At 39.2% G+C, this 23,091-nt stretch overlaps 1 protein-coding gene across 1 annotated transcript in view; it reads right to left on the reverse strand.

The window, feature by feature from the left end:
• The window catches only part of LOC104468082 (vacuolar protein sorting-associated protein 13B-like), a gene marked incomplete at its 3' end in the record, with an annotated part of 132,375 nt that extends 109,610 nt beyond the window's left edge, over nt 1-22,765 (reverse strand). Inside the window, exons 1-2 of the mRNA XM_010082092.1 lie at nt 22,619-22,765; nt 16,547-16,690 (exon numbers count right to left, since the gene is read on the reverse strand). Coding sequence (XP_010080394.1) covers nt 16,547-16,690; nt 22,619-22,765 — 291 coding nt within the window. The remainder of the gene's footprint in view (nt 1-16,546; nt 16,691-22,618) is intronic.
• Nucleotides 22,766-23,091: the final 326 nt, after the last annotated feature.

A 23,091-nucleotide genomic window follows, 5' to 3' on the forward strand; every position in this document is an offset into this window, starting at 1 on the left:
TACGTGTCACAGAAATGAAACACACTAGGTGAAGCTACTGAACGACATGTGAGTTGTGACAACGGAGGAACCTGCTGGGCCACACACACTGTGAGGGAAGGACTACAGAGGGCAATGGGTGAGCTGGCCGACCTGGGGAGTGGGGGGCTTTGCAGACTCCTCACCAAGTACCACCAGGGCAATGAAGCAGCCACACTGCTGTTCAAGCTGATCTGCAGCACCCTATATAGCAAGAAGAAGCCTTCTGCATAACCTACATAGTCACTGCTTGGCCCAAACCAAAAGGAAACTTAGCTACCTACACGGCAAACATCAACAGGCAGCTAGTTTAAATACAACAGAGTAAGCCCCAGTGAGTATTTTCTCTGCATATGTACGTATACTAGAGACTAGTTTTGAAGTTTGATAAACTTACCAGTTTTTTTAGGGACTTCTTCCAACAGCTGCTGCGACATGGGAGCAATGGAACTGATCTACTGAGCAAATAACATAGCTCACAACACGTTGGAACAGACTACCCGCAGCCTCACACAAAGAAAAAACAAAAGAAAAAACTCCACACACCCAAAACCACACAGTGAATCCTCTTTCTACCAAATCACAAGGTACGTTACTGCTGATTAATTTTTTGTTCAAGTCTTAGACTCCAGTAAAAAAGATAAGTGTAGAAAAGTGCTTGCACTATGTTGTTATTGTAATTTAAATTTATATTTAAATGCATATCACGTATCGTTCTCTAATATGTTAAATTAAGTATATAGCTATGTTCCCTTGAATGGGGTGATTTTAATTAAGAGATTGGAAAAGCAATGACTCCAATAAGAAAATGGATCATAAGAAGAGGCATGACAATACAGTGATGAATTGACTTCAGTCTTAAATATTTAACATTCTAGTGAAAATATATAAGTGGTTTTATAGAATCATAGAGTTACATATGAGAAGCTTTGAATAAAACATTAAATATTTTAACAGTTCATGGAATAACTTTTTTTAGAAATGAAAGTTCCCAATAGAACAAATAGAAAACCACAACACAGGACAATGGTAGCATTCGCAAGGTAAAGAAAAGGTGGTTTTTTTCCCAAAAAGAAATTGGTTTTCACTAAAAATGTTATCAAATGAGAGTTTATAAACAGCTCTATTTATAAGTAGAAGTGTGATAAAGACTACTACTATTTGCATTTTTACTGTCAGAAAAAACCCTACATCAGAAAATTCTATGCACACTGACTCTGCTTCCCACGTCAAATGAAAATACTTGGAAACTCTCACAGAAAACTATTCTATTTTGTAAGTGATGAGATTCATCCAAATAGTCTATTAAAGGGATTGAGCTATCCTAATGGAATCCAAATCTGATTTTTTTAATTACATAAACTTAAACTCAAAAAGACAGTACTATATAACTGGTTTTGTCAGATAGACACTTGGTAATCTTTAAGAAATAAACGTGTCCAAATACTGTACACACCGATAAAAACTACTATTGTCCTAATTAGTTGCTCTTCTAGTTTACAGCCTAGTTTAGATCAGGATTCTGAATTAAACAAATATTTACAGAAACTGGTACAGACTGCAACAGAAGCTTCTAAGGCCTGGCTTTCTGATGGGAAGCGTGCTTATACACTACACATCTTTAAAATACAACATGAACCCTTTCCAAAACTCAGGTCTTGCTCTCCTTTAAGGCAAAATAAATTATGCAAAAGCTCCAATAAATCTATTTTTATATTCATATTCAAAATGAATTGAGGCACTATGGCTTTGTTAACTGAGAGGTGGATGGAGCAAGGAGGGAAGTTTGGAAAGGCAGTGTAAGCTCAGGCAGCAGAAAATAGCTCAGGCGGAGAATGGCACCTTACAGAGTAGCATGAGTAGAAATCTGAAACATGAGATCCATCAGGCAGTAAAGCTTAAGAATCATTCTGAAAATGTTCAAGCCTACCAAGCTCTTACCTGTGTGGACTAACCTGCACGTCCCTGTCCTCCCTTCCCCATCTTCCTGCCTGCCTTCCTACCATTTCTAAAACAAGATTGGGAACTGTAGTGCAGGCACAAAAAAAAAAGCCTTTTGCACAGCTCTAAGAACTATGTTTCTTCACATGAAGAAACAATAGTATAAAATACAGAGAGATGCAAGTACCATCACTAGTAGGACTTGGAGTTGGGCAAAGATATCCAGGAATATTACATATCCATAAAATGTAAAATGTCACACCCCAGACATTTTAGATGGGCAAAACTCACAGGCCAGGCATCAAAAAATGAGCAAAAGTCAAAAACGCTAGAACAGACAGAAAAAGAGATTTTAAAAAAATAAGATCATTTTGAGATGAGGCACAAGGGAGTGTGGGGAAAGGAACTCATCTGCACGGAGTGCTGCTCTCTGACCATCTTCAAGCAGAGCAGGACAAAATTTAAAGAAGGGCACCACCACTCATAAAAAGCTCAATCCCACCAGACCACACTTCCTTCAAGTTTCTGTTAGAGAGGTATGTCACAAACAGGGAATCTCTTCAGAACTGCTAGCAGCAATCCCCACGGCTTTCTCTTTCCTCGTGGCACTACCCACCGTTTGGTCTGGAACTGGCAAACTGCCTCCCAGTTCTTTTTTGCCAAAGATGAGAAGGCAGCATATCAAATTGCTCCCTGCTCAACACAGCTCAGAAGCCTATTAAATAAGAAAACACAAAATACCCGTGTCAGCATGTAATAAAAAATTACTTCAAGAGCTGGGATCCATCCTCTATGTGCAAGCAACACACACACAGAACTTGTACCAGTCCCACCGGTGCCAATGACTGGATAGGATCTAGGAGTTAGTGTAATCACCAGAGTGGTTTAACAATGGGTAAAGACATGAAGCATGAGTTTCAAATTAGCTGCAGTTTAGCCTCAAATAGAGTCAGAATCATATAACTGAAGAATCATCAACCTCTAGCCAGGCCCAGCACAGCTGGAGGGAAGAGGAACACTCATCAGCCAGCAATCCTGAAGCAAGCCTGTTCCTCACTGGATGCTAAAGCACTGGGAAACTCACTGCAGTCAGGCTCCTGTGGTCTCATTACCTTGACACTTGCTTTTAGGACTAGATCAAGACCAAAACTGGTAGAAAGAATAAATCATTTAATTGAAAGCACCAACATTTATTTTCAGATTTCTGAAAAAAACAAACAGTATTTTGGTATTTCCATGTTTGCCAACATGCCTCAAAGCAACACAACTTTATTTTGTCTGATCAAAATATTCTGCTGTTGTCACACACCAGAGAACATCCACCTGAAGAGAAATACGGCCTCAAGACACACTAGCTCCGGGTGCGTCCAGTTTTCTCCTCCAAAAGAACATCTCCCTGGCAGTGCCCTGTAGCCACAGGACTCATGGACCTTCTGAGGCCCTTCAGCGAAAAAAGACAACAGCAGTGCTTCTGAGAAAACACAGCCAGAAACACAGTCCAGAACAGAGAACCAGACATCCAAGCTACAAGTCACACACAACAGAGAAGCAGATAAATTAGCTACCACTCAATACTGAATAGTCTCAAAAATGTGAGGCTCCTGCTTTGACAAGCAGGAAAATACTGCTTTCTGTTCTTCCAAACTCAGTGTCTTGTTCCATTTTTTCTTCAGGACAAAAGAGGGGAAAAAAAGCTAAAAACAACATTGGAATTTCACTAGAAAGAAAACATAATTTTGCAGAAATTATGTTTTCATCAAAAATGCCAGAAGTAAAATGACTGAGCAGCTATACCATGCTCTTTTTTCAAGTTAATTTGCGTTTTACACACACCAACAGAAGTGAACCTCAGCTTTTCCAACAACTACATGCACAGTTCACTTGGTTTTACTTTACTGAGGACAGAAGCGCTTAAACAATCGGTACATGGGTAATAAACTCCAGTTTTATAAGCCACATTTATGAGTGTAATACTCTTAGATATGTAACAAATGAAGAAAAGATGAGAGTATCTTGACCTTTCGATAACAGTCCTGAAGAGGGAAAGTTAACTGCAGAAGACTTAGCATCATCAACAACTGGAGGATTTCAGATGAAAATAACTGTTGTATACTGTAAGTAGATAAAAAAAGATGTCCGTTAACTGCATGCCACCCAATTGCTTTCAGCTTTTATAAGGATACAACCATAGTTCATTTTTGTACAAGTCAAGAAAAGTAGAACATCCTTAACAGAGCAGGAAATGAAGTTTTATTCATTGCACAAAATAAATCAACAAAAATGTAATGTCTGTTGATGACAATGAAACCACTAGCATATGCACTCAGGACTCTGATCTATGCTGTCCACCAGATGCTCCTTCCTCATGGAAGGCTGGTTAAAAGAATTAGAGAGTTCACTGTGGCTTAAGCAGATTTTTCTCATGCTGCTTAGTATTTTTCTAGTTTTTCTGCTAAATCTTAATGTTCTTTACAATTGTAAGCAAATATCTAGGATGAGCAACCTATAGCCCACAGGCCATATGCAGTGTGGCAGCACAATTTATCTAGCTTGTTCCCTTTGGCCTCCTCTCTGAAGAGCCTCAGCTGCACACCAGATGACTGCACTGGAGCAGGCAGCTTGCTCCCCATGACCATTTCATCTAGGAGGCGTGTAGCCTCTTCCCCCATCATATAATGAGCCTGTATTTAAATGCATGCTTAGAAAAGGGTTGAAGAGCTTCCAAGAAAGATAGCCACTTCCCGCTGCCAGAACAATGCGTTTACCCCACAACCCTGTCAGTGCCCACATCTGAGGAACATATGGGCAAGAGAACCGTCAGGAATGAATTGTATGGAGTCAGCAACACACTCCTGTCCATCCTTTCTCAGGTCTTCATCAGGCCCTGCTGACGAAAGACCGCAGGACAGGCTTCCAGAAGGCAGCAGAACTACACAAATATACAACACATGATATTCACCTCCAGAAAGTGTCCCAGAAGCCATGAAATCCGACACACTTCTGCCCCTGGGAATAAAAAACAAACCCAAGAACAGCCCACCCACCCCAAGGACTGCAACACAACTGCTCCCCACGGTAGGCTGCAGAGCAGCATTGATTGCTTTGATCAGAAGAGCACTCAGCCCACAGACCTGTGTGGAAAACCACTGTGGTTCCTTGAAAAGTAGTCCCGAACTATCAACACAATTCTAAGATATCAGGACTGATGAGCTTTGGGCCTAGTCCTAAATAATGACACATTACTGCTGCTGCCGGAGCTGTTACCTCATTTCAGGGAATCCTACACTAACCTGAAATGGGGAATAATGCTGACAGGCTAAGAGGGGGGAAAAAAACAAAACAAAACAAAAAAAGGCACTCCACTATCTAATGAAACCAAAATACATTTTCAGCTTTAACTGAAAATACTTGCAAATTAAATAACTCCAATCAATAGAGCCCTTGACATGACAAAATCTTCCAGAAGGATTCATGCATATAAAATAAAAAAAGAGTAAAGCATCTTTGTGTTATTCATCCTCCAATTCGGTGCGACGCATAAGGACCTATATTGAAAATGAAGGGCAGCACCTTACAGCATTCCAGACTCTTTAGACCTTCCCACTTGACAGACAGCCCTGCTAGACACCATCTAGTCCAAGGCTGGCAGGTGCCTGGGTAAAGGAAAACAACCGAGGATCCTCAGGAAGCCAAGGTGATGGCCTCAGGTCATGGTTTCTTAGCAAGTCAGAGGCAGAACCACTAAACAAACACCCCAAGGACAGGAGAGCAGGGAAAAAAAAAAAGAAAAAAATATTTTCATATTTCTCAGATGGATCAAGTTTGTTCCATTTTCTCCAGAAGCAAAGAAATAAATATTTACAGTTGAAGTTCATGTTTGTTTAGCAGTTAGAGTTAAACTAAGAAGGTGACTGAGACAACTAGATGGTCCAGGATATCGCCAGCTGCACAGCAGAATTTCCCTGGGGTTCTGTGGCCTGTAAAAAGGTAAGGCAGTGATTTTTTTTCCTTAGAAAAGAAAGTGCACATCTAAACCTGAACATTTCCCCATTCTTTGCAAAAAAGTACAGCTCACTGGGATAGAGTTTATTATTGCCCGTAAGTGTTCAAAGTAAAACACAATCTACATCTGTTGTGCACCAAAATTACGTAGTAGGAACCACTCTTCAAGTGCAGGTATTGTAAGGTAAGTCACAGGCAATAGATGAAATAAAGGGAATTTTTCTGCTTAAGTTCAATAAATGTATCTAATAAATTATAATTAAATCACACTCTGAGTACACTATGTACCTGAAAGAATTAAGAGTATTTTGTCTTTTGGAATTTTAAGATACTTTTACCAAAGGTGGATAACTTACAAGTTTTTTCCACTAGAAAAATCTGTAATCATACCCATTCTGAAATATTAGGTTTTGCTATAATGAGGAGCTAAAATACATTCCAACAAATTTAACTATGCTTTAATCTACCAACAAATGAGGAAAAACTACTTCCTCTCCAGGAAATATTTTTAAATGCATTACCTCACCTCATTCCCTCTTAAACCATACCAATCCAAACTCTTCACCCAACTACACGAAACAAAGCTGGATTGTAGGGTCCTGATTTGATGTCAGCTGGATTGGGACAAATCTGGAATTACTCCAAAGTAAATCAATTGAGGTACCCCAGACCTACGCCAGGGAAAGCTGAATCAGAATCTGACCCTAGACTTCCAGGAATTATGCCAAAGATGATATATGAACCCTTTCACCCTACACCTTGGAACAAAGATACTGACTATTGGCACTGTATTTTCTTGCTGTAAGTAGGTCAGGAAAAAAAAGCTAAGTAAAATCAATAAAGGTACAAGAATTAATCTTTCTACTTTATACACTTGTATCTACACTGAACAGTTTCTCTGTACTTTATAAAGAAAAATACACTACTTACATTGTTAGTATTTCCATTTGCCCTAGTAAACCTATTTTCTGGAATATAAATCAATGAGGTTGAGATATGAGTTTCAACCCTTGCATCTACTTGCCCACCTGCAGAATTAAAATAAATACTTTTGTTGGTTTCTACTTCCAGTAACCAAGTGTATTGAAGAGATTAATATTGAGGTTTTTTCCTATAAACTTGAAAAAACCAAAGGTCTGCTCTGAAATGTGATTCTGTAGCAATAGCAGTGCACCAATCACTGCTTGTCTCTGTTCCTGCGCAAACAGGTTCCTTTCCAAAATTCAAGAACACATACCACGACATCACCTCCAATTCACCAAATTAAACACAGCAAAAAAGAAACCAACCAACCAACCTTTTCTAGCTGGTACACCACAGTGAAAACCGCTATCCTGCAACAACCTTGTTCTGAAAGCAGCTGGTGCAAGTTTGAACCCTGAGCTGCATAACAGCAAATGCAACTTGGCCTGAAATTTGAAATTCAGTCTCATGAGTGACATACAAGCCAAGTTCCATTCTCTAAACACCTTAGACCACACCATAAGGAAGGAAAGGGACTGTGCCAGGGAGGAATGGGTCTGCTGGCTGGTTAACACAGACCAATTCAGTTACCTGCCCAGGACTATCCCACAGTGCAATTCCTCAAACAGATGAACGTTTCTATCAGCCTTTTAGCTGTCTCCATAGATAGTCCCCCAATAGGTGAAGCTACAGATACAGCGTTTGTGTTATGTTTGTATGTGTTGGCACTCAGGATACTTCTATGTTTTTAAAATAATTATGTATTAATGCATAAATCTCTGGCTTAGAAATGTGTAAGAGGCAGCTCAGTAAAGTGAGATTATATTGCAGGACAGAACTCATACAGAGATGAGCACAAAAACACACCCATGCAGAAAAGAGAAGCACCTGCTTTTGGTTGAAATAAAGATTTTGCTAACACTGGCATTTGGCATAGGCTTATAAGTTTTCATGTGCATGACTAAAGAGAAATGTGCCTATTTGGGAGTCAAGAGGTTTTACTGGCTGTTGGCGTACATCATTTGATTTTTATTTTTTTTCTTTTTTTTAACTAGAACATAACTTGCCAGTGGCAAGTTACAGTCAAGTAGTAGAATCCATTTTAGAGAATGTTATGGAAAAAAAAAAAAAAAAAAAAGAGAAATGAGGGAGGGACACAGATAGAGAAAAGGGTTAAAGTGACTTACTTGTGCCCTATTTGATAACAATAAAATACTCAACAATATGCCAGTTTCCACAACTCAGAAATGGTGAAATGCTTCGCCCAGGGCATACTCCCAGCATGGTTTCCATCTTCTACACCAACAAATCTCTACTCCTAATATGCTCCAGTTCCAAGGGAGGTCCCACAGACTGACATCCAGCTCTTGTTTTCAGAAACAGTAGTCCATGTGCAACAAGCTCATAGCACAAGAGAAAGTAATTCTCTTTCCATCAACAATGATGGTATTGAGAAACATTTTATGAATATTCATTGATTTAAACACTAAATTCTGAGATTCTGAATTCTCACCATGTTATTTCTCAACTAACTCAGTTTCGAAAATGGATCCAGTCTGCTTCTTTGTCCAATTCACCTCACATTAAGACAAATGCCAGCACGTGGGAAGAAGCAGGTTAAAGCTGGAAGCAGGATGGAAGGCTCTGAGTGAGCTCTCAGCCAAGTAAACTGAAGATAACAAGAATCAAGGCAAAAACACTCACAAGCCTGAAACAAGCTACCAAGATATTATTTTGTTACTTTTTGCAAAATCGTATTTTACAGAACTTGGGAACACTGACAGAGGAAGGGACCTAGCATGGAAGGGTGAAGAGGTCACAAAAAGAAGAGGAATCAACTTCTGTAGCCAAATATCAAAGCATAATTATAGCTAAGCTGGAGCTGTCAGTAGTAAGGAAGCTAACTAGGAAGTCAGTGCCCACATTATCAGTGTTTTTAAAATAAAACAGAGCAAGAAAAAGAAATAGGGGAATAAACAAAAAGAGGGAAAACTTAAAAATATTCTTCTGTCTGCACAGAAGCTTTAAAAAAGGACAAATCAGAAACATATGTCACACAAAGCACCGATTTCTGCTGGAATATGAGTTGATCCAGAAAAGAGCAAGTCCCATATACACACCTATTTTAGAACAAATCCATGAAATAACTGTGTTCTAGTAATTTGCTCTGAAGAAAAAATAAAAAGGAATAATTTTCAAAGCACAGGAGAACATGGTAATACATTAAACTACTAAGACTGAAATATTATGACAGATTCAAGAAATTCAGCACTATGCAGGATTCCCCAAAAGATCCATACATGTGGAAAACTACCCCAACACGTCCAAAATTAGGATTATATCTTTTCAAAAAGTGGCATCTTGACAGGGTTCCACCAAAAGAAACCAAAGGTTTCTCAGCTAGTCAGGTGTTCCAAGGCAAACAAATGAAATTCTTCACATAAGCATGCTACCCTCATCTGATTAAACGATGTATTTAGAATCACCTGTAAAGCTATGAAAGCTTAAAAGACCACTACCCATCATCCCAAAAAACCACCGCTCCCCTTCACATCCAGCTTTAATCTCTTCGGGCCACTACCTATCATCCCAAAAAACCACCTCTCCCCTTCACATCCAGCTTTAATCTCTTCTCACCTAACCTGTTTCTCCATTTGGCTGCCCCAGCCTTCCTCCTACCTGCATTACCCTTTCCTCTTGCTACCCGAGAAAGATGGATCTCTAACTGATGTTCTGTGTAAGACCAACTCACTTTAAAGGATGTGCTACAGACTCATCCCTTGTGCTAACAGCCTCTGCAGCTGCAGGGTTAACACCCTTCCAACCCAAACCATTCTATGATTCTATGATCATTGGATAAGAAGAATATAGAAATTTATCGCACTCTCGGAAAACACTAGAGGGATGTGCTTTTATAAAAAAAGTGGTGCTCATACCACGTCTATAATTAGATGACTACTGTCACAGACAAGCTAACTTGGAAAAGCAGAGAAGCAGGCATTAAATGTGGGTTAGAAATACACTTACTGAACCTGGACAGCCAGAACAACTTCTGAAAAGAACTGGTCTAGTGGGATTCACCATGCTCCTAATCTGAGACCATACCACAGCTGGTGATTGTAGATTATTGATTCTGTTAACAACTCACACAAGACAGCTGTTTTCATTAATTTCAGTTAGCAGCTGGAGAACATTACCATGCTCCTCCTAGAGTACATTTTCCCCTTTGGTTGAAACTAAAGGATGCAGCTCCTTAGTTCTGTGACCACCCCATGATGGAGGTCAAAGCACAGTCAACCTGGACAACCAGGAGATCTCTTCAAAAGCACAAACTTGATGTGAACTACATCACAAAAAGGTACACAGAGATGGTCTTGTTCAGCAGACAACACGCAAGCCAAGCAAAGGCAACATTTACCTACCAGATACTACTGCTCCAGCTGCTACAGGCACCAAAGGGAAAACTGTAATACACGTACAGCTCCTGGCAGGTTCCTTACCTTGCAACACCTACACCAACACAAAGCCATACCCTTGCCCGGCCTTCTCTTCGTTACACTTAATTTGCAAAGCGCATCCACTTGAACACAAAAAAACACTATGGAAAATCACTGGTGTTATACAATCTCAATATATTTTGTAATAATGACTAGGTTGATTTTGACATTTCTCTTGAAGTGAGCTTCATTCAAAAACTGTGTTCCTCAGTAAGAATACAGCCCCAAATACATTTGACTACTTTTCTGTTCCCGAATATGCTACCCCAGTAAACATGCCTGATACAGTGTACTTGTCTTCTCTTTTTAAGGATGCATAATATTCATGTTTACAGGACTAAATATTTCAATGAATGAAACTATCAAGTTTTAAATCTTTTTAATAAGCATTTAATTTTCACACAGTTGGCAAGAGTGTTTAGAAGACAAGCTGGCAGAAAGAAAACAGATCCTGTTTACATCTTTCATGCACATGTGTACCATCACGATAAAGAACTGAGAAAGCGTCACAACAACCAGAAAGTTTGGCTGCAGTGAGCGCTCACACACTCACTGTCTTGCTTGGTCATCCACTGTTTGGCTGCTCAGTAAAGCATCCTCCTAGTCCGATCCTTCTCACATAAACAGTCTCACACGTATTCTCAAGACACTGGAACAGTTTATCACGTCTTGTCCCTGGGGGTGTTCTCGAGAGCTGGGTACAGCACTGCCAATGATGATGGCACTCAGTATTGCACGGAACAGGAAGGAAGAGAGCTTGCTATCTTAAGTTGTCTAGCACAAACACAGAAAACCAAGGCTCACTCACTCAGACTAAGCACTAGGATTGGGTCAGGATTGCCCTTCCATCCCTGTATCTTTGCCTGCAGGCAGCACACCAGCACTGGAAGCTCTCCTAGGGACCACGCACAAGAACAGAAAGAGTCCAGTGGGACCACTTACACCTTTCCTAGTAATCACTTTCAGACATTTGAAATCACCATTACTTAGCCCTGAAAAGGACTTCAAAAAGAAGCATACTGACACATTCACATGAGAACTGTCCAAAATCACTTCTGTGGTAACAAGCACTTAGGTAAACAAGCCAGCTATTCAGGTTGAGGCAACACAATGGCAGTGGAAGGACTTCTACAGCTAGAGGACTAAGAAATGTGCCCACAGACATCTTTGAACAAATTCACAGCACAGGCAACTTCTTTTGCAAGCAGAATTACTGCAATTTCAAATGTCAGATACCTTGCTTTTAAAGTCTTTTCATATCAAAGTGCTTAGCAGAAAAAAGCAGGCAAATTACACAGTCACTCTTACTTGCCCAGCTAGAACATTATTCATATTAATCCAGCTTTAAGCAAAGCTGTTCAGTATCTCCTCCTCAGTCAGTCGTCTGAAAACACTGAAAATACAATGACAAAGCGTCTGAACCAAACGCTGCACGGCCTTTTCTAGCAGCTGCTGCAGCCTGCCTTGACTGTTCCAGGGGAAGTAGTAGAATAAGTTTACTACATCTTTTTGCAAGAGATTGGTGGGACATGGTATTTCTCCCTTAGAAAGACAAAATCCTTGAAAGAGAATCTCCTACCTACAACATTTCTTTTCACATCAAACAATTCACAGAATACATAAGAACTCTTCAAACTGGAGTTCTTTAAAGAAAAATGCATAAAACCCAACCACAAGCTCTACCGAACCTCCCTGAACCTTTGGAAAAGACTAAACTCAGCTTAAAGTCTCATTTACACAAAGGAATTTGTCTTAATTAAAAATAATATGGAAAACTGTTCTTGCTACTTATATACGCTTATCTGTTTCTGTATGCGTGCATACAAATAAAACCTCCTTTGTTGCATTAAGCTATTAACACACAAATAAAAGCAGCATGAACTGGATGCTTAATGACAAATTTCATATTCATCATTAACCTGAGATTATGATTCAGCACTAGCTGATGAGGTAGTTTGCTTCCTGTATAGCAGATCTAGATAAAATTTTCACCTTAAACTTCACATAAAGTGTTAAACTCAATACCAGATGTACTGAACTAAAGATACCACAATGAAAATAAGTACTAATTGAAAATATTTCAAAAACAGAGACTTTGAGCTTCTACATCAGCAAACGAAAAGCAGAAAGGTGGGCTGCTAAAGTTAGTCCTCTGACTTCAAGTCTTACTATATTTTTGCTGTCACTGAACAGCACACATACACACTCAAACAGAAAAACCAGCACCGCAAGTCCATACAGCCACATTCCACTGAACGACTACAACCCAGGTGAGAAGGAGAAAAACAGCAAAGCACTGCTTCAGACCTGGAGCTAGCTTTACCACCGAAGCAAACACTTGATATAACCATACCCTCAGACACAAGCATGCTGTCTTCACTTTCAGAGTCATTCATAACCTTTTTGCACCCCCCATCCACCATCTCAATCATTTACCAGTCAAGATGAATTTCTGCTTTCAGCATTCTTTGATGACAGTCTCTACTGATTGTCAGATAAGGGTGTCTGCTATTCTGACAGTCATGCTTGTGGGCTGCTCTCCACTGTTTCCACAGTTTTTATATTCCTTCAAAATCTTCTTTGTAATGCCTCATAAAAGGAACAGTGCTTAATTGTCTCTATGCTGATTAAAACAACTACTTGGTTTCCCCCTGTCTCTGTAAGTGCTTGTATCTCAGCCTCCCCTGCTTGCACAATTAAATATCCTTGGAGTAGGGAGAGTTTTCATCTTCATATATGTGTATATATATATATACACACACACGTATATCAACATATTCCTGATGCACTGTGTCCTGATTAAAGGCAAGGACTCAAAAGTGAAGCAGTAGTACAAATACATTTCTCCTTGAATCTCCTCACTTGTGTCAGTTCCAAAACTAAAACAGAATTCGAGGTCGAACAAAGATGAGTCTTGCAGTCAGTTACAACATCAGGAAGGTGAAGGTTTGTCCTTCCCAATTTGCACAGACTGAATTTCAAGCCTCTACTTTGGGCACAAAGAGAAATGAGCAAGGAATTTCAAACAGCTTAAGAAAAAAAAAGTTTAGATAGAAAAGTAAAAAGTTAAGAAGGGTCCAACAGGAAAAAAAAAAAATAAGAAAAACTCTAGGAGAAGCATCATCAGCAGAGATTTATCAGGGAGATTTCAATTCAAGATAAAAGTCCCAAGATTTAATATACAGAGGTAAGTAATGACAAGAAAATAATACTGGAATTTTAACTACTCTCTAAAACAATACATAACATTCCTGAAGAACAGTCTCAGGGGAGTCAATTACCATAACTTAACAAACACAAGTCAAGTGAACTTCAGAACCACATTTAAATGTTGAAGAACCCTTTTCAACTCATAGCTGAACATATTTCATTACTGTGATAACTTTATAAGTGGTCATACCTAAAACTCAGTGCTGCAGATCATACTAAGAAGCAAAAAAAAAAAAAAAAAAGGCAGAGTTGCATTAAGGTGACAGACATCAAAAAGCAATGCACAATGCCTCACACCCAATTTCTACTTCAGCTACTGGCATTAACCAAATTCATAACCAAAAGAGCACACACAAAGCATGTTCAACAGAACACCACTTTAGTCACTGCAAAGTTCGGCTCTGATGCACTTGAGTTTCATTTTCTTATAAAGCAGACATATTTATTTAACATTTGGGTTTAAGAAGTGGTAGTAGCACCTGTAGAGACAGAAAGGAAGGAAGAAAAGCACAGAAAAGAGGGGAAAAGTAATGACCTTCAAAATGCTTAAACTTCAAAATTAACTAAAAATACCATTAACTCTACACTGTGGATTTTGTACATCACTGGGTGAACTTACCACTTACACAACATTTCTGCTTAGAAAAGGAGAATATTAGCAAAAAAACTAGAAGCTGAGACATTACTGTCTACTCCAAACTTTTGTGTCAGCTAAGAGGATGCTGCAATAACATCAGGAACAAACAAAACAACCAAACTAACTCTGAACTAACAGTGACACAGCATTAACGCACATATGTACAAAAGCATTTCCAAGGGGCTGACACTCCAAAAACATAAAAAGGGAGCAAATTTTTGCTCAGAAAAATCTACAGGGTACAATGGACAACAGCTTCAAACAATGCCATGTATTTTAATCCCCATCCATCTTTCAGATAAACAATCTTTGAAATAGCCCCTTTCCACTGAATACACATCACAGTAAGTTGAGGTCAGAAACTTTATCTTTTGCTCAGGTGAAGTTATGCATGTGCTCAGCAGAAGTTTCATCTGACAAAGGAAATTCAGGATGAAGTCAATAAATGCTTGAGAACTAAAACTTCCTTGCTAATTATGTTCTTTGCTGGCATGAAGTTCTTGGCAGAACAGTTCCAGTTGGAGCTAAATTCACTGAAGTCCATTTTAGTACCATTTTCCACAGAAATATTCTATTTCATTCAGGCTTTTTATTCACTGATGACAAAGATTATGACAATTTGTTTTAGCAAAGTACACTACCACACTGGAAGTTGAACACAAGAATTTGTCAAAACATTTTATTTTTATAAAACACATTCTATCAGTAACTTAAGAAATAGAACTCAGGCGGTCAACTTTTTAAACCATATCCTCAGAAAACAGCATAAAAGTGTTTTCATTTACATTCTTGCTAGTCAAAGGTAATCCTCCTATGGCACAGACCCAAATGCTACCCTCTTGAGTGTACATACCACTGAATAATTTGTTCAAATGTCAGTTGCAATTTTCAAAAATCCTTTCTTGCCTCTGAATCTTAAACATCTGTAACAAAATACTTGTTTTGAGAGTGCTTTACATTCATGACACTTGACCTTTTGCTGTATGCTCCACAAAATTTAAGTTTCAAATACCACGCAAGGAGGAAATCTGATCATTCCAGCAGTAGCCATTGGCATGGTCCAATGTCAAATATTAGTTCTGGGTTGCACAAAGTCATGGGCCACGAATCTTTTTCTGCAACTCCTATAATTAGTTGCAATTTGCTGCTTCTAAAACATATTTCCCATGGAACATCTGGCCTCAAAATCTTACCTTAACATTGGAAAAGTACTTAGCATTTGGCTGTTGGTGCTCACAGATGTGTGTATATGCACGTGCATGTATGCACATAGATAAAGTCTAACTACAGAATGCAAGCATGCGCTTTGTGGATGGCGTATATAGGAGTAGAGATTTCCACTCCAGCAACAAAAGCCTTTTAGCTCTGGTACTGTAAAAGAATATTACAAGAACTATCAAGCATAATGGAAAAGTGTTTTTCCAATTTTCTTGCTAGCTTGTATCTAATCACTGATGTTAAATGTTAACAGCTCATCAAGTACCTTACCAAACACTTGAGAGCTTTGCACAAATTGGAGTTTTCTTTTGCATGATCCTTTATACAACTGGAGGACTCTATGTTGAAACTGAAATGTGAACAAGCCTTAAAAAAAAAAAAATACAACTTCTCTAAAGCACCACACTGACTAAAAAACACATTCAACATTAACATACCCAAGTACTTTTTGTTAACTAACTTAGACATAACAAAATGGAGCCACTGCATATTTCAGCTTCATTATGTCCGAAGAAAATCTTTCCTGAGCCTGTGAAATAGCATAATGCACAAGTTGTCGTGAGCAACTAAACAAAAAGGCCTTTGAGACCCTTACACATAAGTCTTCCAAGTACACTCAACTTCTAAAGGGAAAAGAGAATTACACTCCAGGATCTTTAAAGCACTCCTTCAATAACAACACATCTTTGGAAAAATGCCCAATGCTCAGTGGTGCTGCATGCAGCTGTCTCAAGCAACCAGCGCTGCTTCTTGGAAGGCAGAAGCCAGAAACCTGAAGGATGCTCTTGAGATCCATCTCTTGTCCAGTCATAGGAAAAAATCTGTCAAAGTACTCTTAATACACTTTTACATCTGCAAAACCACAGCTACAGCTAATAAAGAATTTAAAATAAGCATAAAGGAAGATACTAGCCATGATGACAATAACAATATTAGCCTCTCAGAAAATAACACGGACCACAACCTCACATGCCTTCAAATGGCTTGAGAAAGTAACCTACAGAAGCTAATAGTCTAATCCACCTCTCAATGTTAGAAAAGCATCCATTACACTTCTTACCTGAGCTCCATCCTTTAATTTCAAGATGCATTCCATTGTATTGATAGTGATGACAACTGGTTCTGATCCCAATTTTGTCCATGGCACATGAATCCGAAGTTCATGAATATGTCCACTTAAGAAAGTAAATGGTAGTTTCAGCTCCTAACAACAGCAAAGAGAGTGGTGAATTAACTACCAAAACACATCAAAACTCAAGACATCCGTAACTTGAAATATGTTTTGCACTATAACTGTCCTAAGTCAAAATTTATTCAAATAAATCAGCAGTGTGCCATGGGGCTTGGCAACTGGCTTTGTAATCGGTTGTACACTTACAATTAGTCTGTTCAAAGGAGATATTTGGATTACAACGTCCTTGATAATAAACAACAGTTTAAAACCACCTTTCTTGCATGAAGCTACCCCAAATGTATCACTATTCAAGGGACAAGTAGAAATGAACCAGGTGAAAGTAAATACTTAAACTGATATGCAACCTGCATCACTCTGAAGACCATAAATTCAGAGTTAACAAACATTGACAAAGCCACAGCAAGGCAATTTCTTCCAAAACATTAAAGTACTTTGAGTTGTAAGAGCTTGGTGTTCTTAAAGATTGGCCCATTGTCACCCCACTCACATCAAACTGCTCCATAAACACAAAGTTACTGAATTCTTCATTGGCAAAACCAGACTCCTCCTTACCAAGGCCTAACATGAACATCATACTGCTTCAAAAACTGGAGCAAGCCAGTCCAGAACTCGCTAACAAGAGCCTAGCACTCCACCCACTCAATGCACAGATCACACCCCTATAGAACAGCCTCAGTGAGCCAGCTGCAGCACACAGCGAGCCTGCAGGAAACAAGGTGCCAAGGTTTAGATAAGTCCTTTGTATCCAAAGTGTTGAAATTTGCCCACTAGTTTCAGGGGGTTCTCCTGGGAAGCATGAGCTTAACGCTTATCAGGCAGAACAGTCAGGCTAGAGACCTGGTCCCAGGACTAGAAAACAAAATTTAAAATTGTTCAAGTTCTTAGTGCAAAATAAAGAAACTGTATTTGCTATTATATCAAAATTTTAACTCAGCATTCTCAATACTAAGCATTATAATGATGAAGCTTCAATGATGATATATCTTCTTGCCTTTCCGATCTCCTATTCTGCTATTTTTGGCTATAAACGTTTAAAGTTTTAATGGGGAAAGAAAATAACAGATGTCTTCACTTGGAGTTTCTTACAGCCTGGTGTTTGCAGCTTCATCTTAGATGCTCGGAACTACAGGTGTGGATTTTGTCAGGTTGAGAAAGAAGTGAATCTAAGATGCTGGGTGACAGTTTTGGCCATTAGAACAGAATATTTTCTTGGGACACCAACCACCTCTCTAGGAAGCCTGTTCCAGTGCTTGACAACCCTGCTGGTAAAGAAATGCTTCCTAATGTCCAGTCTAGACCTTCCCTGGCACAGCTGTGAACCATTCCCATGTGTCCTGTCACTGGATCCCAGGCAGAAGAGATCAGCACCTCCCTCTCCACATCACCTCCTCAGGAAGCTGCTGAGAGCAATGAGGTTGCCCCTCAGCCTCCTTTTTCCCAAACCAGACAAGCCACAAGTCCTTAGTCACTCACAGTACATGCCTTCCAGCCCTTTCACCAGCTTTGTTGCCCTCCTCTGGAGGCATTCAAGGTCCTTCACATCCTTCTGAAATGTTGGGGCCCAGAACTACACACAGTACTCAGGGTGATGCCGCACCAGTGCTGGATACAGTGGGATAATCACCTCTTCTGCCCGGCTGGTGATGCTGTGTTTGGGGCACCCCAGGATGCGGTTTGTCCCCTTGGCTGTCCAGGCACACTGCTGACTCGTATCAGGCCTGCTCTTGACTAGCACGCCCAGGTTCTTAACCGTTGTGTTAGGAACCTCAGGGACACAAACCTTTGTTCAGAACTTCTGAATTTCCCTGGCAAAACCGGGCAACCTGGGCTTAAGGACCTTTGCACCTCAGCTCAGTTTAGGCACTTAAATGCTTTGACTCAGTACTCCTGTGAATGAGAGGTTCAATAGAAAAGGTCTATGAAATTCTGAGGTCAAGCAGGCAAGAATTCATGCAAAATGAGGTGATAAAACCAAATGCACAGTGTCTTCAGAAGAAACAGTTCTTTTTCAAAGGAATCTATATACAGGTGTTGTCTGACACTATCCTAGCTGTACAAACAAGTTTTCTTGAAGCAATGCAGAGAAGCCTTGCTGTGCTATTTCAGCAGACAATACAGAACAAATGTGTGCCAGATTTAGTAAGTTGTTCATAATACAACATAACAAAGACCATTTCCATTCCTCCCCCTCTCCTGTGCAGTCTTTCCCCTTTCATTAAGTAGTGCATGAAATTCTTAATATATCCTTTGTACTTACGACTGATTAGACTTTACATCTTAGATTTTACATTTACATCACATAAATCCATCAACAAATTATGATATGGCTGAAAGCAAACTCCTGGGCTTGACACACATATAACTGACCAACATCATGCAAGACTGCAGACTATGACGACCAGATGATCTTAATTCCCCTTGCTCTAAAAGGCAAGACTCTCACAAACTTTGAGGTGACAAGCAAGTATGGTTTCTTCCATCTCAGGATAAACACAAATAGCTTTTTTTCACATTCAGGGCTGTATTTCACAAGCAACCCAGTAGCACATAACACAGACACACTAAGGATATTTTAATGCCCTAATTTCCTTCAAGTTATTTTAAGTACATTAGCATTTTTCATATTTCTTTCTTTCTAAATTATTTCAGATATTAAAGGTCCATGCCACATTACACTCAGTAATCAAGTTCTCCTTTGACTTCCAGTCAAAGACCACTTCATCTCTCCCTTCTGAGTTTGTACAACAGCTAACATAACAAGCTACAATGTTATGGAAATATACACAAGCAGCAAAAACAGCTCACAATATCTCTTATCTCTTTGCTATCACTGTGTCAACAGGAATACACACAGCAGCTAGCTAGCAAGTTTGTAGGTAGTTCTGTTACCTCCTAGACCATCGTGACTTCACATGGAAGTTGCCAAAAGTGCTTAAAAGGCTTTTCAGCAAAGCAATATTCAAATATTAATTTTCAAGTTTAACTACAAAATACCTTCTTGAAGGAGTTTTTGTACAACATGCCAGTTACCATATCTAGATGGAAACATTCTTGGAATGCTTTGTCTTCTAGTAACTGAACTATCCAAGATAGAAAAAACTAATATCAATATTTTATTAATTTTATAATAATTATATTTAATTGAAAAATAAAGCTTATTGGCTATTCAAAAAGGGACAACTATGCACAAAAGCTAAACAGTACCTAGAAGGTTGAAGGTAAGTACAAACTGCTACACAGCTTTCACTACAGAACTGATATTGTCCAAAAAAGACAAAAAAGAAGAGAGGGCAGGGGAAGGACAGACCCTAAGAGCTATTGCAATAACATTCAGCTTAATGAGAGCATATAAACCTTACATACATATATGTATAAACATGCAAAGTATTTTCAGGTATTGAAGCATTCTCTTTGGGTTTGAGAAATCTTCTATGTCGACAGATTTCAAAAGGTACTAGTTCCAACTTGGTCCCAGAAAAAAAGACCTTCTAGAAGGCAGAGACCAGTTTATGCTCTGTTCTCATCTGTTCTTGGGGATCCCGTTTGGTGGCCCCAAAGAGCACAACTTGACATGGGAACACTAACATCAGCTGAAGCGCAAGGAGCGAGGGGAGCAAGCACAGACTCGTTCCCAGATCTGTTATAAGGTGCTTTTCCCAGTTAGTTTGGCACCTGTGCTAACGTTCACAAATAATCACGTATAGTTCCACAAAAGCAGGAATTCTCTGAAAATCTTTAAGGCTCCAGACAAAGACATCCAGGGTATGCGCACCTGTATCCAAAACCTAAAGCATGAAATTGAGGCTGTTTCATGCCAGAGAAGGAGCAGGGAACCAGACTGGGGATAACAGCCCAGGACAGAAAAGATGTTAGAAGTGCAGAGCAGTTACAGTTACCAACTTTGGACATTATAAATCCTTGCAGGCAGAGAACCCAAATAAAAATATATACTGGTATTTTTTAGGGACTTCAGCTTTTCAAAGGAGCTCCTTGCCAGCTGCAAAGGCGTGGGGATGTTGTATTGCCACATACTACATACTCAAAGAGTTTTGCTGAGCAGGCATAAAGCAGCATCTCTTCAACAAAAAAAGAGAAAGATACCCTAAACACAGTCTGTGGGTCCAGGCAAGGTCCAAAGAATAATAAAAGCCAAATTAAGATAATTTCACATTAACACACATCCAAATAACATTAAAAAAATGAATCTGAGCTAAATTTTGCATTCATTGCATACTCACATCCTCATTAAATCTAATAAGACATGAGCATAGCTACACATGGCAACATTTGCCTCTACAAGAGCCACGACAGTAACAGATTGCACTGGATATTTAGGCACCCAGCTGATACATTGGCAGACACAGATGCCAGCAAACTGCAACTATTTGACAGGGAACAAAATCCTAATAGCACCAGGTAATACAGCAAGTTGGATATATCCCTCCCAAGTCACCATTTGTTATCAGGACAAACTTTCTCTCTCAAAGAGGAGGTTTTTACAACAAAGACAGGAGATTTCAAGACTCAACTGGAGAAAATATCACAGAGTGATCTGGCAGAATGCTGGCAACAGCCCTGCTGACACAAGAGGTTGGACAAGATGATCTCCAGAATACCCTTCTGATCAACCCTTCTTTGACTCCGTAACATACGTTAAAAAAGCCTTTGAATATTCACAGGAGGAACACATCCTACACAACTGAAGCCTAGCATCCACATCAGCTGTACAGAGAAGCTGTACCAAAAGGAATGAGGAACTAAAGACAAGAGAAAATACAGAGGCCACCAAAAACTTGAAGGTTCTTTATAGAAGTACAGAAAATAGGAGAGGATTTCTTGGAAAAATTGTGTCCTCTACCAGAGCAGGATCAGAGATACTTAATTAACCATAGATATTTCTTTCACATTTTAAAAGGTCTCCCGGACAGAGACCATGCAGTCTTCTCAGTCTACTCCAACGCTTCATAATCCAAGTAAACCATAAGAAAACTTTCCTTAATGTCCAATCTAAGTTTCCCCAAATGCAATTTATTCCATTCATTCTTGTCTCATCCTCATAACTCTTGCCCTATCCTGTCTCATCTTATTTGATTCAAAATTAAAAACACATTCCCTGTCTACTTTATTCCTCTTTCAATGGCCATATTGCCTAAACCTCCCATTGTTTTTTGCTGCATTTCTCTCAGCTCCTTCACTTGGACTACAACTGGACACAGGACTCTGCTAAGACTCACTACACCACACACAACAGAAAACAGCTTTACCCGCCTCACACACTCAACTCCGGAGGTTGTCAGCTCAGAAGAGCACAGAAGGGTCCCTCCACTAAGACCTGACCAGTTCATATTGACAACAGGCTCCAAATTCTAAACCAAGTGTTTTACTTGGTCAAGCTTGTCTTTTTAAGGCTGTTTTACACAGCCTCTGATCTAATCTACACAAACCAGCTGATCAAATCTGTCCCTCAATTACTCTTAAGTTTAGATACAACCAGAATAATGAAAACTGGAGTCATAAAACAATACAGAGAGAACAAATCTGTGTTTAGTATGCATAATTAAAAAGGGATCCTAATTTACTTTGTGACATTTTGAATTAGTTACTACATGCAATTAGTGAATATGACTGGAAAAGAAATTTAGTTAATGTTCACACTGTAAAACAATGGTTACTGAAAGAACATGTCCACAAAAAAGCCTCTCTCTTCACACCCCATAACTTCCAAAATGTGCAAAGAATTACCATTCATTACTAAACAAATGGCATGGAATTAATGCAAGGATATCTACATGTGGGGGCAGTGGGGGAAAGGACTCGCATAAAAAGAAAAACAGCGAGGACTAAATGAACATTTGTCTGTGCAGACCACTGTAAACTCCTTGGTCAACTTCTTTTAAATCAAATACACGGACTGTAACAACTGTGAACAGCACATACCTGTTCAAGTACATCCAACTTTAACTCCAGTTTACTAAGTACAACATCTCCTCCCCAGAGTGACAACTGCAGGTCTGAAGGCTTCAAGTTCTTTATGTAGCGATTCACATAACTCATCAAAATAGGAGTTACATAGGACTCCAGCATTCTGGAAGACTTCTGTATTACAGGTCAAGCACTAACAAAAAAAGACAAGACAATGAGACATTATTTATAAATCTGTCAGCCTCATTTTTCAACAAAGCAACAGTCACACTGTTTGGATGTATGAAAAATTAGATTTCAGATTCTGCTTTCTAAACATCCATGTCTATACACAGAGATATACTTACACATGAAGATGAAATCTATACCAAGAGGAAAGCACTTCTAGTTGCACTTGGAAATCTCCAGCTTAAATACCTACACTAGCTTGTCCAATACCAAATGAAAAGCCAACCCCAACAAAAAAAAGAAAAAAAAAAAGGAGGGAA

The sequence above is a fragment of the Pterocles gutturalis genome, unplaced genomic scaffold, assembly GCF_000699245.1.
Source record: "Pterocles gutturalis isolate BGI_N339 unplaced genomic scaffold, ASM69924v1 scaffold13504, whole genome shotgun sequence".
Classification (NCBI taxonomy): Eukaryota; Metazoa; Chordata; class Aves; order Pterocliformes; family Pteroclidae; genus Pterocles; species Pterocles gutturalis.